This window comes from Schistocerca gregaria, chromosome 7 (assembly GCF_023897955.1).
Source record: "Schistocerca gregaria isolate iqSchGreg1 chromosome 7, iqSchGreg1.2, whole genome shotgun sequence".
NCBI lineage: Eukaryota > Metazoa > Arthropoda > Insecta > Orthoptera > Acrididae > Schistocerca > Schistocerca gregaria.
Window position 1 is genome coordinate 121,817,729 of NC_064926.1, and position 18,435 is coordinate 121,836,163.

Genomic DNA, 18,435 nt, shown 5'->3' on the forward strand with positions numbered 1-18,435 from the left:
CTATGCAGAGGTGAAACCATCATGCAAAAAAAATGATCAAAAGAGGATGTGGCAAATTATGACCCAGTCTCTATCCTCTCATACTTGCCTGATGCATTTGAAAGTAAAAGTAAAAAACTATTAGGAAGTACGATGTTTTCAAAAACCAACATGGATTTCAAAATGGGAAAAATCACCTGGAGTGTGTCTAACCAATTCATTGAAAAAAAAAAATTCAACTCCTCAGTGGACAAAATCAATAAAATTGATAGCAACTTCTGTGATCATATGTAAGCGTTGCATTCAATGAAACATTCTATACTCCCCTACAGACTGTTCATATATGTAGTGCACTGAAGTGGCTAACGCCTTACCTGAGAAAACGTTACCAAAGAGTAATCACAACATCTAATGCTATTAATTATGCAAAACGATTCCCTCAAGGCTTTTTATCTACCTCTCGTTATCAGTAGTGAAAAATAAACTATGAAGATAGTTTTTGTGATACCACAAACACACTAAATAATCTAGAAGCACGGCTCCAATGACTGCTGCTTACATAGCATAAGTGAGCAGTCAAAACTAACAACTCTGTTATCAAACAGAAAAATCGTGATTCTTGGAGTCGAATTTGGACAAAAGTGTAAGCCATCAGATACACATTTCTTATTCAGTCACTAAACTAAGAAGTCTTACATTTGCATTGAATGTAATATTTTTAGAGGTAACAGATATGAACAGCTAGATAACTGTATACCATAGTTTCTTTGAATCTGCAATTAGATATGATTTAGGTTTTGGCGTAAATTTAAGACATATGTCATGATTCATGCTACTATAAAAAGTAATCATTAGGAAAATATGTGCAGTACCTCAAAGAAAACAGTCTTTTCCATTATTCCAGAGCTCAAACTTATTACTTTCTCCTGAACTGCACCTCTTTGTAATTATAACCGTTTTGTGCCATAAAGTTGAGCTAACTGATGAAGCTCATTTCGAACATATGTATGTGCAATAAAAGTCATGCTTTTAAAATAGCCCTTAAATTGAAGAAATAACTTTCTACTATAGGGGAATGAAAATTTACGAAAATTGACAAGTACAGACACACTGAGCATGCAAATACATTCACTGAAGAGATAAGTACATCAACTAGTAGAAAAATGCTGTTCCTCAAGGACGAAACCATGAATGATGACATGATCAATTGAACATGGTGATTGATCTATCTTCAACAATACTGCAATGTCAAATTAACACTGTGTTTATAAAATAATGTTTAGAAAATTTAGAAAATATGTGCATTGCAAGAAAAACAGTTTCATAATATTGTTGTTCTTTAAATGTTGTTGTTGTTGTGGTCTTCAGTCCTGAGATTGGTTTGATGCATCTCTCCATGCTACTCTATCTTGTGCAAGCTTTATCTCCGAGTAACTACTGAAACCTACATTGTACTGAATCTGCTTAGTGCATTCATCTCTTGGTCTCCCTCTACGATTTTTACCCTTTGTACTTCCCTCCAGTACTCAATGGATGATCCCCTGACGACTCTGAACATGTCCTACTAATCGATCCCTTCTTCTAGTCAATTTGTGCTGCAAATTCCTCTTCTCCCCAACTCCATTCAGTACCGCCTCATTAGTTACGTGATCTACCCATCTAATCTTCAGAATTCTTCTGTAGCGCCATATTTTGAAATCTTCAATTCTCTTCTTGTCTAAACTATTTATCGTTCATATGGCGACTCTCCACACAAACTTTCAAGAAAAGACTTCCTGAGACTTACATGTACACTCGATGTTAACAAATTTCTCTTCTTCCCATTGGCGGTCCACATTTTATATCCTCTCTACTTCGATCATCACCAGTTGTTTTGCTCCCCAAATTGCAAAACTTATCTTCTGCTTTAAGTGTCTCATTTTCTAATCTAATATCCTCAGCATTACCTGCTTTAATTAGACTATATGCCATTATCCTCATTTTGCTTTTGTTGATTTTCATCTTATATCCTCCTTTCAAGACACTGTACAGTTCCGTTCAGCTGCTCTTCCAGGTCCTTTGCTGTTCTGACAGAACTCCAATGTCGTTGGCAAACCTCAAAATTTTTATTTCTTCTCCATAGATTTTAATTCCTACTACAAATTTTTCCTTTATTTCCTTTGCTGCTTGCTCAATGTACACTGAACAACATCGGGGACAAGCTGCAACCCTGTATCGCTCCCTTATCAACCATTGCTTCTCTTCCATGCCTCTCGACTCGTATAACTGCCATCTGGTTTCTGTACAAATTGTAAATGGCCTTCTGCTCCCTGTATTTTACCCCTGCCACATTCAGAACTTGAAAGAGAATATTCCAATCAACATTGTGATAAACCTTCTGTAAGTCTACAAATGCTAGAAATGTAGGTTTGCCTTTCCTTAAGCTATCTTCTAAGATAAGTTATAGGCTTAGTATTGCCTCATGTGTTCAAACATTTCTATGGAATCCGAACTGATCTTCCCTGAGGTCAGCTTCTATTAATTTTTCCATCTGTCTGTAAGGAATTTGTGTTAGTATTTTGCAGCCGTGACTTATTAAACTGATAGTTTGGTAATTTTGAAATCTATCAACACTTGCTTTCTTTGGGATTGGAAGTATTGTATCCTTCTTGAAGTCTGAGGGTATTTCGCCTATCTCATATATCTTGCTTGCCAAATGGTAGAGTTTTGTTGAGGCTGGCTCTCCCAAGGCTATCAGTAGTACAAAATTGTGTTAAACATAAAAACTGCAGCTAATTTGGCATATCTCCTATGCAATATGATCAGATTATCTGTAAAATATGTATTATAAGACTAATAAAATACTGATAACAATAGTATCATTGTAAAAGATAACACCACTGGAATGTGGCTGCTGTCACATCAGTTGCAAGTTGAAGCATCACTTTAGAAGAAATAAGTGATACATTTCAAGAATGAATTTGCAAACACACATTTTTATATGCTGCTGTTTCACCTGACATGCCAGGTCAATGTCAGGTTGTAATCAAACTGGATGTCACGTCATGCTGGTTCACTTAGCCTAGTACCAGATTGTGATAGGGAGGTTACGAGATACCATGCATGACAGAAAATGTCAAAGTATAGTAACGGTAAAGTTTATTAATGTTCAAAGTAAACTTCATAATTGATATTTTTGATCAAGTTAATATATTAAATTTCTGAGAAGCAAAACATTTCCAAACATCAGTATTTGGTTCCTAGCGAAAATGTGTACAGCCAAATATCAAGTAATACTTATAAGGAAATACATGTAGCCAATTTAGCTTATCTATTTAGCGTACATAGCAGTTCATGTCATAACCGACTACACCACTGTTTTTCAATAGAGCAGACTTTTCCAAATGATGAATGGTTATTTAATGAAAATCGATTCATCAGTTTATGTTCTTATTTACATACAATGCAAGCATCAGTTCTGATCTGTTACTACAAAAACTAAGCAGTTAACAAAAACAAAACATGATAATAAAATAAAGTTTAAGTCGACACAAAAGCACAATACACTACTACAATATGAGTCAGTGCACAAAAAATACCTAGGTTAAAGGCAAATTCACAATGACCATTATGTCATGTCATCACACCATCACATCATGCTGTGTTGACACTGTGGATCAGGTAACATCACATCAATTTGCTTAGCCGAGTAGTAAACGGTGAATGAGATGTTCTGAGTAAACCATCTGGGATACAAAAAGTGAGAGTATAGTACTGGCATTGCGGAACTACACTGATGAGCCAAAGAAACTGGTACACCTGACTAATACCGTGTAGGGACCCCAAGAGCAGGCAGGACTGCTGCAACACAACATGGCATGGACTCGACTATTGTCTGAAGAAGTACTAGAGGGAATTGACACCATGAAACCTGCAAAGCTGTCTATAAATCTGTAAGAGTACAAGGGGTTGGAGATCCCTTCTGAACAGCATGTAGCGAGGCATCCCAAATATGCTGAATAATGTTCATGTCTCGGGAGTTAGGTGGCCAGCAGAAGTGTTTAAACTCAGAAGTGTGTTCATTGGGCCACTCTGTAGCAATTCTGGACGTGTGGGGTGTCACACTCTCCTACTGGAATTGCCCGAGTCCGTTGGAATGCACAATGGACATGAACGGATGCAGGTAGACAGGATGCTTACATATGTGTCTGGGTCGGACCTAGACGTATCAGGTGTCCCATATAACTTCATCTGCACATGCTCCACACCGTTACAGAGGCTGCACCAGCTTGAACTGTCCCCTGCTGACAGGCAGGGTCCGTGGATTCATGAGGTTGTCTCCATACCCGTGCAGGTCCTTCTGCTTGACACAATTTGAAATGAGACTCATCCAACCAAGCAACATGTTTCCAATCATCAACAGTCCAGTGTCAGTATCCCAGACAGGGGATAAAGCTTTGGGTCATGCAGTCATCAAGGGTACATGAGTAGGCCTGCAGCTCCGAAAGCCCACATCAATGATGCTTCACTGAATGATTTGTATGATGAAATTTGTTAATGACTCAGCACTGAAATCTGCAGCAATCTGTGGAAGGGTTGCACTTCTGTCATGACTGTAGCACCACCACCGTTTAGGACAGGGAAAGTTAGTTCTGTGCAAATATTCTGAGCACAAGTTACAGGCAGGTGCAGGCCGGATTGCAGTGAGTTACGCATACCAACAGTTGCGAAGTAGAATAGAGGCCACAGGGCAGTCAAATTGCTGAAAGAATATACATAGCACCTTTGCTTGTCGCAAATCACAGGCAGAAGGGGCCCACTGGCCAACATAGCATGTTATGAGTATGTGACGAGAAGTGGCTCTTATGGCAAAACAGAGCCATACAGCCATGTATAAATAGGTGCGGTTTCTAACGAGATTCATTCAAGTGTGGCAGCTCTCCTGGGTGCCAGGACGTGTCACATCACCAGTTACATGCAGCAGCAGATGGGGCAGCAGCGTTCCAGTCCACAGTGGGTCACTGGTTCGACACTCTGAGGTTGACGCAAGGTCCGTAGCCAGCCAGCAGTGGGCCACTTCACGACTTGCTACTGTAGGCAGGCATCCTGGGTTCCAACACACGCTGAAGGCATCCCAATGCGAGGGCCACAGATTAAGACACCGGATCGCGGGCACTATGGTCGCTGCGATCTCAGTCACTTCGGCGACAGGCACGCAGTTGGCCGCCTGCAACTCGCGCTGAGTAAGCAGGGATGCAGACTGCTGAGTCGACTGCCAGCACCCTGATGACGCCGCAACTCCGCTGGCGCACAAGGCCAGCACACATTGCGTGCATGGGTCGCTGAGGCAGCCATTCGGCGCCAAGCCATTTTGCAGACAGCGAAGTGGTGTCCTCAGCATTGCAGGACACAGTGATGCAGATCGAGAGGAACAGCGGCACTGTAACTGGAAACAATAAATCACTTGGAAAGCTCGGACGAGTCTTAATATGGTGCCTTCTGCCTCTTCCCACTACATTTGGTGTTGTGTTACATTTGGTGGCAGAAGTTGCCACTAAATTTGGTGTCAGAATAGTGGATGTCGTCAGTGCAGTACTACGTTTGAGCCCACCACCTGCATTACAGTCACAAGATGTGGTGAGTTTTGACCAGGTTTCTTTTCAGTGTTGGAAGTTTCCTTTCTTTATTTGTTTGTGTTTTGAGTATGGATCCTGGCAGCCAATTTTGGATGTTTTGCGTGGGCACACTATGTTTTTGACAGAATAAGTGTTAGTGTATTTGGGGCACTGAGAGTTATTTTTTCGTGATATTTAATTACTTTTGCTTTGGTTTGAGTATGATGTTACCGAGTATGATGATACTGAGATGTAGGGATTTGGGTTATTCTTGTACTTAAATGTTTTGTTTCAGAACTAACTGGGAACAAAAGCAACACAATAGCAGAGTCAGGCATTTGAGGTGTGTTGGAACCAGAAGTGGTACGGATTTAGTTGGATAAAGTAGCACAATTGAAAGCAGACAATACACAGTTAAGAAGTTAATTAACATCTAGATGTGAGTGGGAAACCGCATCTCATCAGTCGTTGTTGCCTAGGGTGCAGGAGATTGATCCAGCTGCCACAAGTCTGATTATTGCGTTTTCTGGAAAGGCATCTGAGGATGTGCGTTTGTTTGTGGAGGACTTGGAGACTTCAGCGGTGATGAATGGTTGGTTTGATGAACAGTTGTTACATATTGCCAAGATTAGATTAATGGGTGAAGTGAAAACATGTGTAAGGTATTCTGAGGCCTTAAGGAAGGCAGGACAGTTTAAGCAGTTAAAGGAAGGGCTTTCACAAAGGTACAAAAAACACAATAGCACTCAGTACTTTACACAGAGTTTAAAAACAATGTCAAAGATACAGGGGAGACGATGGAAAAATTTGCGGACAGGATAAGGGAAATTAATGATTATACTTACGAGGTGGGTCAGAGCGATGACACAAATACTGTTCTGTTGGAGGAGGCTGAGCAAAGGGCACTTGATGTATTTTTGAGAGGGTTACCGGCGCACATGTCACGGAAAGTGCGTGAAGATTTGTATTTGACCATTTGGCTAGCAATTCAATGTGAGGAAACATATGTAGCAACAGGGGTACGCGAGAGGCAAACTCTGTTACAGCAGGTGTGAAATGTTTTAAGTGTGGTCATACAGGACATGTGCAGAGGCAATGCACCCAGTCATCACGGATTAAAGGAAGGGGTAGAAATCGGCAGCGGGGAGGATGGAGAAGTGGAGATAGGAGAGGTGGACAAGAGTTAAATGGTAGAGGGGGCCCCAGACCCACCTAAGGGAGCTCCCGTTTAATTTCAATGCTACAAATACGTATGCACAGGTGGAATGTTCAGTGTTAGGATCCATAGGAGCTAAAAAGTTTAAGATATTGTTGGACAAAGGGGCGCAAGTGTCAGTGGCTACTAGGAATATAATGGGATGAAGGAAGCTAGAGGCACTACGTTGTCGGTTGTGTGGAGTGGGGGATAAGGAGGTCACACCTTTGGGGTCGGTAACAGTTGACTTTCGAATAGAGAAAGTCCGATTTAATGCACACATGGAGGTAGTACCATGGGTAAGGGAGGGCTACGACATGATCCTAGGAGTAGATTTCTTGCATCGACATCATGCCTAAGTAGACCTTGGACAATGAACTGTGGAACTTGGTGGAATGTTATTTCAGCTAGGGGAAACAGCTGTCAATGCAGAGCTGTCACGAGCGGCGTTCAACATAATGAACAAACCAATTGAACTGCATACTTTAGCACTAAGGCTTAATTCCCATGAGTATGTGTCTGGTGGCATTGGGAAGTCGCTTTGGGTAAGTGTGGAGTCAAATCTACCTGTGGGTACAGTACGTGTCATTGAACCATTGCAGGATAATGAAGTTTTGAGTCTATTTGGTTGTTTTCTGAAACGTAGTGTTGTACGCGTCCAGGAGGGCAACAACGGGCGAGTAGTTCCTGTGAATGTGGATAATTTTAGCACTGTAGACGCAAATTTGAGAAAAGGAGTTTTAGTAGCAAATTTGGATGTGCTACATGACTAAGACTAGTGTTCAAGAGATAGGCAAAGCGATCAACCACTAACTGCATTGCATGACAAAATTAAGAATTTGAAAGGGGAAAGAGAGAGTATGGAAGAACTATTGTGGGAATTTAAGGATTTGTTTTTTCCACAAGGGCCGTTACCAGCAACTCCATTAGTTCAACATAGGATAACAACAGGGAATGAAGCACCTGTTTACCGTAAACCATACAGAATACCGAGGTATTTGCAGCCGATTGTGGAGGATTACATTGATCAGCAGCTTGGGGACAGAATTACAGAGCATAGTAACAGTTGCTGGGGAGTTGGCATTGTCATTGTGCCTAAAACTTCTATGGATCGAACTAAGAAATATGGGTTCTGTTCTTACTACCGATACCTCAATAACAAGACAGTAACTGGCGCACACCCCATTCGAAACATATCAGAGACTTTGGATCATTTAGGACAGTGACAGTACGACGGATTTGACAAGTGGTTATCATCAGTTAGAGGTGGCTCCAGAGGATCGTTGAAAAACTGCTTTCTCTACTCCTGGAGGCCATTACCTTTACATTAGAATGCCATTCGGTTTGAAAAACGCTCCAGCAACGTTTCAGAGATTGCTAGACAGTGTATTGAGGGGTTTGAAAACATGGCAGTGTCTTGTCTATTTGGATGACTTTACAGTGTTTTCAAATAGTATGGAGCAACATAGACAGCGGTTAAGGGAAGTCTTTATGAGGTTAAGATCAGATTGTTTGACGTTGAGCCTGGAGAAGTGTCATTTTGCATCAGGAGAAGTAAAATATTTGGGTCATATTATCCGTAAGGATGTAGTGTGAACTGATCCGAGGTTGGTACAGGCTGTAAGGGATTTTCAAGGACCGAAACCAGTTATGGAAGTGCAGTCATTCATCGGAATTTGCAATTTCTGTCGAAAGTTCGTGAAGGGTTTGGCAGATTTAGCACAGTCGTTGATGCTATTGTTACAGAAGGGTGTGAAATTTGATCGGTCAGAAGAGTGTCAGAAAGCATTTGACAAACTGAAAGAAGTGTTAACATCAAGTCTGGTTCTTGTGTTTCCAGATTTTGGAAAGGAGTTTATACTATCATGCGATCCATCGAATCAAGCATTAGGGTGTGTTCTTAGTCAGGAAATTGATTGGAAAGAGCATCCTGTAGCCTTTGCGTTTAGGCAGTTGAATGCAGCAGAGAGGAATTACTCAACAACGGAGAGGGAGATGCTTAGTGTAATCTATGGAATCACATATTTTAAATGTTATTTATACAAGAGAAGATTTAGGGTATTGTCAGATCATGCTGCATTGAAGTAGTTGTTGGGTTTGAAGGATCCGTCCACTAGGCTCGCTAGATGGGCCGTGAGGCTAAGTGAATTTGGACTACAAGGTGGTGCACAAGCCAGGGTAGAAGCACGGTAATGCAGATGAACTAAGTAGGATGGTGGCAAAAGTAGAAGTCATAGGTTATGACATAGCAGTACGGCAAGAATTACAGGTCACGGACAACGATTGTAAATTGTATCAGACACAGCCACAATTTAATATGTGCAATGGTTTTCTGTGCAGGGAAACGAAGTTAGGGCCAAGGGTAATAGTGCCAGCTAAGTTGAGGCGATGAGGTTCTAAAGGAAGAACATGATCATGTTATATCTGGTGGTGGAGGGTGTAGAGTGGCGAATAGGAAAGTGGCAGAGAGGTTTGGTGGAGAGGTAGGAAAGTAGATGTTGATCAGTATGTCAAGAATTGTATACCAACTACGCAGAGAGCAGATTTGAACCAGAATACAGCTACAACGATTGCCAGAAGCGACATGTTCATTCTCTATGCTGGGGATCGATGTCTTAGGACCTTTCAGGTGAACGCCATCGGGGAACAGATTCATTCTGACAATAACAGACCAGTTTTCGAGGTATGTGGAGATGGTGGCTATGCCAAATCAACAGGCAACAATGGTGTACCTGAGACAATAATTACTGACCAAAGGACCAACTTCATGTCGGATTTAATGAAGGAACTGTGTGAATTGTTGAACGTAAAAAAGTTGAGGATGAGCGTATTTCATCCACAGGCCAATGGAAGGACAGAACGGGTACACAACAATTGGGAAAATGCTGATTTTTTTAAATGTGGATTCTCATCACCATCAGTGGGACGAGTATTTTAAACATATTGTATGTACGTACAATGCAAAAGTCCATACAAATACCGGTTTATCTCAATATGAGGTATTGTACGGGCGAAAAATGCCGTCACCATTTGATTTGGTAAGGCTATAAAAAGGAAGGACTGATGGAACTGTACGTCAATTCACAAGAACAATTCGGTATGTTTGGAAATTGGTACAAAAGGCGAATACAAAGGCTTTGAAAAGGCAGGAAGACGCAGTAAAGTGGAAAGGAAGTTTACTGCAGTATAGTGAGGGGTAATGGGTAATGCTGTCCAGCCCCTATAAGCAGAAAGGGAAAACGAAAAAGTTCCTCACAAGGTATCAAGGGCCATACCAAGTTGTTGAAACCACATCCCCCGTTAATGTTAAGCTTCAGCTGCCAACTAGAACAACAATAGTACACATTGGGAACTTACGGCCATTTAATGGTTGCCCAGATGTGATTCCAGGCATGTCACAGGAAGGAAAGAGCAAGAAAGAGAGAGTGAAGAGAAGTTCTAAGCACAGAGAAAACCAGGAAGATAGAGTTCAGCATGAATTACAGTATGCTTTGCGATCCGGAAAGTAGTAGAGTATTTGTAGGTTTTTTTTGTTTGTTTTCATGTCATGTATAATTGGGTTTGCATATAGTAATTAGGCATGGTATTTCCATTTGTTGTATGTATTTTCAAACATAGCCTGGTGCGGACAGCAGTCCTTTTGAAGAGGGAGGAACGGTGATGGTGATCCCTTTCCTAAAGTCATTGAAAGGGGGAGCGTTGGCTTCATCATCAGGGTGAACGCCTTACAGGTGCAGCACCTGGATGGGGATGTGCTGGACTCAAGACAGGAAGATATGGTGGTGTCGAGTCACCTTTGGAGACTAAGGTTGGTATGGAACATATGGGAAATGCGGAATGAAGTAAGGAGGCTTGAGGAAGTGTTCGAAGAGCTTAGGCAATGTGCAGAGGGCAAGGGAATGCTGAAGGAAGTTGCAGGGGAGTATAAGAAATTGCATGAGGCTTATAAGACGCTATCAAATCAGGTAGGACAGATGGAGGAAGCAGTGCCACGAGTAAGATAGAAACGAGGATGGCTGAACCCAGGAAGAAAAGTTTTTGGAGCTGCAGAATAAAGCAATATAAAAGAGCTAAACAACACGGTGGAATGGTGGAAGCAGAGAGGCAACTTGCAGAGGAGAGTAGGGCAACAGAAGCTTGGCATGCAACTCAGATAGGCACATTGGAAGGGGAAGTCCTGAATAATACACGGTCGCTCCACGCATTAGCAGGGCAGGTAGTGGAATACGCTAAGTCGTCGGAAGACGTAATAAATCGCAACTTGGGATCCCTACAGGGGCATCTATAAGTACTAGATAGTAGGGTGGTGTTAATCAGACTTTTGCAAGGAGTAGCTGCAGTGTGTGGGATGTGCAAGGAGTAATAACGAATCTGCAAGAAACGCTGCATCACGCATGGCAAGGCCAGATAAGTATTGAATTGTTAACGCCAGACCAATATTTACGGGGGTTATGCAAGGTGCAGAACTGAACTACCATCACAGTTATATTTAATAATGGAGCCCAGCGAGCAAAATTTGACGTTTTTCTATCATGTCGCAATAGTAAGGGTAACAACCGACCGCTCACAAGTTTGGATATGATGTTTTGCCAGCTTCCTGACATTCACGGTACACCAATGAAATGGTCGTACATGAAAACCCCCACTTATCACTACCTTAGAGATGCTCTGTCTCTTCGATCCTGCGCCGACTATAACACCACGTTAAACTCACTTAAATCTTGATAAGCTGCCATTGTAATTGATCTAACAACTGCACCAGACACTTGCCTTATATTGGTATTGCCAACTGAAGGGCCGTACTCTGATTTTTTTTACATATCCCTGTATTTAAATATGCATGCCTATACCAGTTTCCTTGCCACTTTAGTGTAACAACAATAACGATTAGTAATGGCCAAAGAAGACGTCGTAATGTGTATCTCCGATCAAGTTTGGGTGTTAAAATACTGAGAAGTGCAACAACATTTAAAACATCGAAATTTTCCTTGCATAGCTAATAACGTGAGAAAACTGTGTTTTTCTCTTTCATTACAGCTGGCTTCTTCACTTAAAGCGCAGGATTCCAGGCAGTGCTGATTTGGTATCCCGAGTCACGGTTGATTAGATTGTCTGTGACCTTAATCTCAATTGCTTCTTTAATGACACTGTCCCAAAATGTTGAGGTCTGTGTCACAATCTTGGTGTCATTGTAATCCATTGAATGACCAAGTTCCAGACAATGCTCTGCTATGGCTGATTTAGTTGCCTGCCTGAGTCTGGTATGTCTCTGGTGTTCTTTACACCTGATGTCCACAGTTCTGGTGGTCTGGCCAATGTATGACATCCCACATTGGCATGGTATGTTGTAAATACCTGGCTTGCGTAGCCCCAGGTCATCTTTTACATTCCCCAGCATAGCCCCAATTTTGGTGGGTGGGCAAAATATGCTCTTGATGTCATATTTCTGGAGAATCCTGCTGATCTTGGTAGAGATAGGTCCGGCATATGGCAAGTATGCCATCTTCTTGGCCTCTTCTGGTTCTTCTTCTGGATCCTTTGGCCGGTTGGCAGGTTGAAGTGCCTTCTGGATATCTCTAGAGGAGTACCCATTCCTGCTGAACACTGATTGTAAGTGTTCTATTTCTATGGCCAGACTATCAGGATCTGACAGAGTTTGTGCTCTGTGGACCAGTGTTTTGAGCACTCCATTCTTCTGTGCCGGATGGTGGCAACTGCTGGCTTGAAGGTATAAGTCAGTGTGTGTAGGTTTGCGGTACACACTGTGTCCAAATGTGCCATCTCCCTTTCTCTTCACCAGGACATCCAAGAATGGAAGTATTCCATCCTTCTCCATTTCCATTGTGAACTTAATGTTCGGATGGAAAGAGTTCAGATGTAGCAGGAACTCATCTAACTTCCCTCTACCATGGGGCCAGATGACAAAGGTATCATCCACATACCTAAAAAAGCACTTGGGTTGATTTGTGGCTGAAGAGAGTGCTTCCTCTTGGAAGGTTTGAAGGACTGGACCGATTAGGGAACGCCCAGCTCCTCCCAGGCATAAATACTGGACTCGATCGACCCAAGGACCAGTCTCAGGTAGCACCTGAAGAAGACAGCGAGGCACGCTGTTGAAATATCGTGCGAGAACGACGCGAACATCCGGCTGGATTCCCGAATAGCTCCAATGCTGATGATTTAGCTAAATAGAAAGAAAACTGTAGAATATTAAAAAAGTAATTCAGACATCTAGACAAATGCACTACGAGAAGAAGATAGCAATGTCAGAGAACAAAATAAAAACATTATGGGATATGGTGAAAGAGAAGACTGGTAGAACCAGAAAGGAACAGGAGCAAATAGCACTAATGGGAGATGACACATTAGTAACTGATGGGCATAGTGTGGTAAATCTATTTAACAAGTACTTTATATCCGTTACTGATAAAATGGGATTGGCAGGATCAGTAAATAATGTCCTTGAATATCTGAAACTAGCCTTTACACATAGCTTCAGGTACATGAATATGTCACTCACTTCACCAAAAGAAATAACTTCCATAATAAAATCTTTTAAAATAAAGCATGCTAGTGGTTATGATGAAATATCAGCAAAGTTAATTAAGGCATGTTCTTGTGAGTTTAGTACAATTCTAAGTTACTTGTGTAACCAGTCAGCTATAACTGGGACATTTCCTGACTGGCTAAAATATGTAGATGTTAAGACTCTATTCAAGAAAGGGGATAAAGAGATACCATCAAACTACAGACCGATTTCACTTTTGCCAGCATTCTCAAAAACTTCAGAAAAGGTAATTTACAGGCAGCTTCTCAACGATCTGACCACAAATAACATTTTTTCAAGTACACAGTTTGGATTTATGAAGGGTTCTGATATCGAGAAGGCTATTTACACCTACAGTGAAAATGTACTTACTGCATTAAATAACAAGTTACAAGCAGCAGGTATTTTCTGTGATTTGTCAAAGGCATTCGATTGTGTGAACCACAACATCCTTTTAAATAAATTAGAATTCTATGGTGTCACGGGCAGTGCTGCAAAATAGTTCAAGTCATACCTCACTAACAGAAAACAAAGGGTGTCAGTGCAAGGGACTAGTGAATTAAGAGATCAGTCATCATCAGAATGGGAAGTTATTACATGTGGTGTCCCACAAGGATCTATATTAGGGCCATTGCTTTTTCTTATGTACATTAATGATCTCTCATCAGTTACACTGCCAGAAACAGAGTTCGTTTTGTCTGCAGATGACACAAGTATTGCAATAAATAGTATGTCGAGTGTAGTTCTATAATGCTCTGCTAATGATATTTTCATGGATATTAATAAATGGTTTAAAGCCAACTCACACATTAAACTTCGAAAAGACTCACTATATGCAATTCAGAACCTGTAAGAGGTTTCCACCCAGCATACGCATTAAGTATGAAGAAGAGCCGATATAAAAAGTTGACAGTCTTAAATTCCTGGGATTACAATAAATTCAGTTGGGAGGAGCACACCACAGAACTGCAGAAACGCCTTAACAAATCTGTATTTGGAGTTCGAGTTTTAGCAGACATAGGCGACATAAAAATGAAAAAGCTTGCATACTTTGCCTACTTTCATTCCATAATGTCATAAGGTATAATATTTTGGGGTAACTCTTCAAGTCAAACAAAAGTTTTCAGAGTCCAAAAGCGTGTAATATGTGTTATTTTTGGAGTAAATTCACGGACGTCCTGTAGAAACTTCTTCAAAGAACTAGGTATACTAACTACTGCCTCTCGGTATATTTATTCCTTAATGAAATTTGTCCTAAATAACATATCTCTTTTTCCAACAAACAGCTGAGTTCATACAAACAATACCAGGAACAAAAATGATCTGCACAAGGATTTAAAAGCACTTACTTTAGTTCAAAAAGGGGTCCACTACTCAGGAACACTCATCTTCAATCATTTACCAGCAAACAAAAAAAAAAATGTTACAAATAAAGATTGTTTAAAAGGAGCCTGAAAGACTTTTTCGTGGCCAACTCCTTCTACTCCATTGACGAATTTTTTAATAGAAACAAATGATGCAGCTTAAAAAAATTGACATGTTCCACATCCATGAGGATCCCCTCAGCACGGATCTATAGAACGAAAAACTAATCTAATCAGTCTGTTAAGCTCTATTCTCAGTGTAGTAAGGAAAACGCGTTGTACCAACCTGGAAGAATGCCTAACAGGGGCACACACTCAGGATAGCTTGAGCAGCGATTTTGGGCTGGGTTAACAAGTTGAACTGCAGTATAACTTCTGATGACGGCAGAAACAGCGACAGAATCAGACAGTGATGACAAGATTTTGGCCAAATTATTTGTCAGAATGAGGAAGGAGACGAAAGTGAGACGTCACCCCAATTACTTTGAAGAATATCACAAATCATAATTTATATCTGTGTTTCGTCTATTGAAGCAAAAACTAATTCGTTTTTTTGATCTCGTATGTAAGAAACTGGAGCATATGACTGACAGTTGAGAATATTTCTGTGTATCCTAGCACATATTGCTTATTTGTAGTAACATGAATTTGATATCTCTACTTTGTGAATGATCTACTCCCATGTTATTTATATACACTAGGTGCAAAGAACGACATTTCATGCAAAAATAGCCTCTTTTACCTGACATGTGTTACAACTGCTGCAGCATTAGAAAAACTACTTCGTTTCATTTAGCAGATATTGCCAAAACAGACCCATTCAAATCGAAAAGAACGCTGGTCTTGAACACTGATTTTATTAACACTTTTTTCAGTGTTCGACAACCAGTTTACGATTTTTAATGTAACAAAAAGTTTTATAGTACACTAACAACCCGAGTTCACTCAGCCACATTGAGACAACAACTTTCCATCTCTTAGTGAATGCTCCACAGCAACAAACTTGTCTCCCACCTATCATTATTCCCATAAACATGTAAATTATTTGTGCTTACTTATGCTAATTTTAACACACAAAATTAGCAGGAAAGTCAGTAACTTAAAAAAAGCTGTAGGTTACAGCTGATGTGTTTCTCAGTTATTAATATTATCCACATAACCATATCCACATTTAGCATAAAATAATTATTTCTGTTTTATAAGAACATAGGTACTTCTCATTGAGGTAACAGGAATATATAGTTACTTAATCTACATGTTTTCAATTTTTCTTGAATTGTCACACCAATTGTCTAATGTAATTCTTTTCCTTTTTACAGAAATGACTTGGTTCTGCCAACAAATCAGCTACTGCTGCCAACCTTTGGTGGTTTCCTTCTGATTTCATTGATACTGTTAAGGAAATGGCCAGCAGGAGTACTAAAAGTATGTGTAGACACTGGACAACATGGACATGAACAATTTTGTTAATAAGTTCAGTTCTCTGCTGTAATTAAATGAAAATAAAATAAACAAATATATATGGATTAATATATTTTACTCTGAAATCATTTGTCATAATTTTTATTTTTGGTCATCATCTCCATTTTGACTTTTATTCATTTTTTTGGTAAAAATACAGTTCTTCCTTCCTTCTCTGTCTCTTGTCATGTTGCTAGTGAAGCAGCACCATTGCAACTCTGCTAATTCTTTCACACATGAGGGTAGTTATTTTTTAGTTTGAAAACTAAATTGACAGTTTTAAGCTGAGATGATTGCAAAATAGAAGAAACTACACAGTGACTGTGTCACATCTCCCATTACTTCCCCTTTCTTCCCAAATTACATATAGCTGCTAGAGATGATCGCACAAGCCAAAATTATCTATTAAATAGTTAGTGTTCCTCAGACATTTAGGGCGAGCTACAATAACAGCTTCCAGTTTGGATATGTTCCATAGGTACATTTCTATCCCAGGATTAAAAAAAAACAAAGGTTATGGCTGTCCACTGTAAATGCTGGCCTCTTATTTTTCTTATATACTCTCAATAAAATTATTAATAATCATCCCATCATAGATACTGGATTTATATACGCCCAAGAACTGCAAAAGTGAATATAGAAAGAGTGTTCAATAATTCAGTTCTATAGAACTTTCATTGCTACTATAATGAATTACTCATTATAATAAGTAAATTTAACAGCGGGCTAGCCAGTAAAACTTCTCAGAATTGTCGGTCAAATCAGTCTCCATGATGTCTGTGTTGTCCTAGTTTGTTGGAGACTCTGAAAAAAAAGGCTGCTATTTCACAAAACAGACCACACCTCACAGTTGCTTCTATATTAGATGCATATTTAAAATTCATTAGCTACCATATAGACACAGTTGGTGGAATATTCTCGTGTCTAGAAAGGTTGCATCTCAATCGAACTGACTGTGGCATCCTTCCGTTGACAACTTTATCAAATCGTGTATTTCAGTGTACACAACTTGGAACGTACATTCCATGTATGGGGCGTCACAAATTTATAGCCTGTGCTGCCTTCTCTGGGCACAATATTTACGTGTTTCTTTCTTGGAAAACATTTTTATGTAGATGCTCTCTCGATCTATGTGAAATTGTTGTAACTAGAAACTGGTGCGTATTCTTTCCCATACTTTGTTCGTAAATTTAGACAGATCTCTTACTGGTCAAACAACAAATACAATCGCTAATTTCAGGATAGACTGTTATGACGTTATACATACAAGTGCTTTAGGAAGGTATTTAAAAAGTTTTATGCTATTATTTTCATTGAATGAGGCCGCAGAACGAAGTGACGTGATGGCAAGTGTGAGTTGGCCTTTAATGACTGTTCAGTTTTCCAAGTCTCGATATTGAAACTGTCGGAAAATATTTATCTCACAGTAAGCAAAGTAATAATGTACGTCGTAGCAGTCACCTGATACCTACGAAATGTATCTCTAGCCTGTACAAAACTACAATATTTATATTGTTATATCGTACGTAAGTTAAATCTTACCTTTGGCCTTTTCATTTGAGTCATTGATGTAGTTATAACTTTCATTGTGCGAAGAAGAAAGTAATTGCTTTGTTTTTGAAATGAATGCTATATGTATTTCCATGCAGGACATAAAAAAAATCGACACAAGCTTCGTCCCTGATAAAACCGACCACGTACTTTCACTAGGCAGCCCGTCCTGAGAACGACACCGCTTATAATATCTGAGACTGAAGCTGTAGCTTCGTTTAGTGAATTCAAGTAATGGGCGTAGACATTGATACCATTTTGTAAAAGGTTTATGATAGACCATACTAGCTGAATTAATTAGCGAATCTCTAACTGTGCGTTTGAAACTAATAGGTTCAAAATTCTTACAGAGAATAATAAAAATGTCAAAGATACAACGCTGCTCAAAGAGCATTTGAAATAAACGTGGTAAACCGACGGTATTGTTGACACTTATTGGTGCTGTAATTACTAGAAATGTAGGGGAGTAGTGTTGAATTCCCTGATGGATCAATAGGTCGCTTTTAACAAAATTGTCTTTTAAGTGTCTAGATTACAGGACTTTTACTGGTATTTGTGCAAAATAAAATGTTAAGGAATATAAGATACGTTGCTCACATTGCTGGGATTGGGCCTTGGAAACTGCAGAGGTGTCCCACTCACGGTACGTAAATGGTATATACTTTATAATTCAGTTTTATGTAAGGGACTGCTGCGTGAAATATAGTATCTGCTTATGATCAATGGCGTATATGCTGATTTTTA

At 40.0% G+C, this 18,435-nt stretch overlaps 2 protein-coding genes across 2 annotated transcripts in view; one reads left to right on the top strand and one right to left on the bottom strand.

The window, feature by feature from the left end:
• Nucleotides 1–3,106: 3,106 nt before the first annotated feature.
• Nucleotides 3,107–17,860, bottom strand: LOC126282524 (uncharacterized). The gene is made up of 2 exons (XM_049982191.1): nt 17,683–17,860; nt 3,107–5,404 (listed from the first exon to the last, which is right to left on the bottom strand). The coding sequence occupies exons 1-2, from the start codon at nt 17,725–17,727 to the stop codon at nt 4,883–4,885; spliced, it is 567 nt and encodes a 188-aa protein (XP_049838148.1). The 5' UTR covers nt 17,728–17,860; the 3' UTR covers nt 3,107–4,882.
• LOC126282523 (apoptosis-inducing factor 1, mitochondrial) overlaps nt 17,701–18,435 on the top strand; it is a 95,451-nt gene continuing 94,716 nt past the window's right edge. The window contains exon 1 of the mRNA XM_049982190.1: nt 17,701–18,334. Within this exon, the coding sequence (XP_049838147.1) occupies nt 18,259–18,334 (76 nt within the window). The 5' untranslated portion in view covers nt 17,701–18,258. The remainder of the gene's footprint in view (nt 18,335–18,435) is intronic.

Coding starts and splice junctions, on each gene's coding strand:
- LOC126282524 (XM_049982191.1), bottom strand. CDS start 17,727: ATGAAAGTTATAACTACATCAATGACTCAAATGAAAAGGCCAAAG. Junction 5,405..17,682: donor CTCAAATGAAAAGGCCAAAG/GTAAGATTTAAC, acceptor TATTGTTTCCAG/TTACAGTGCCGCTGTTCCTC.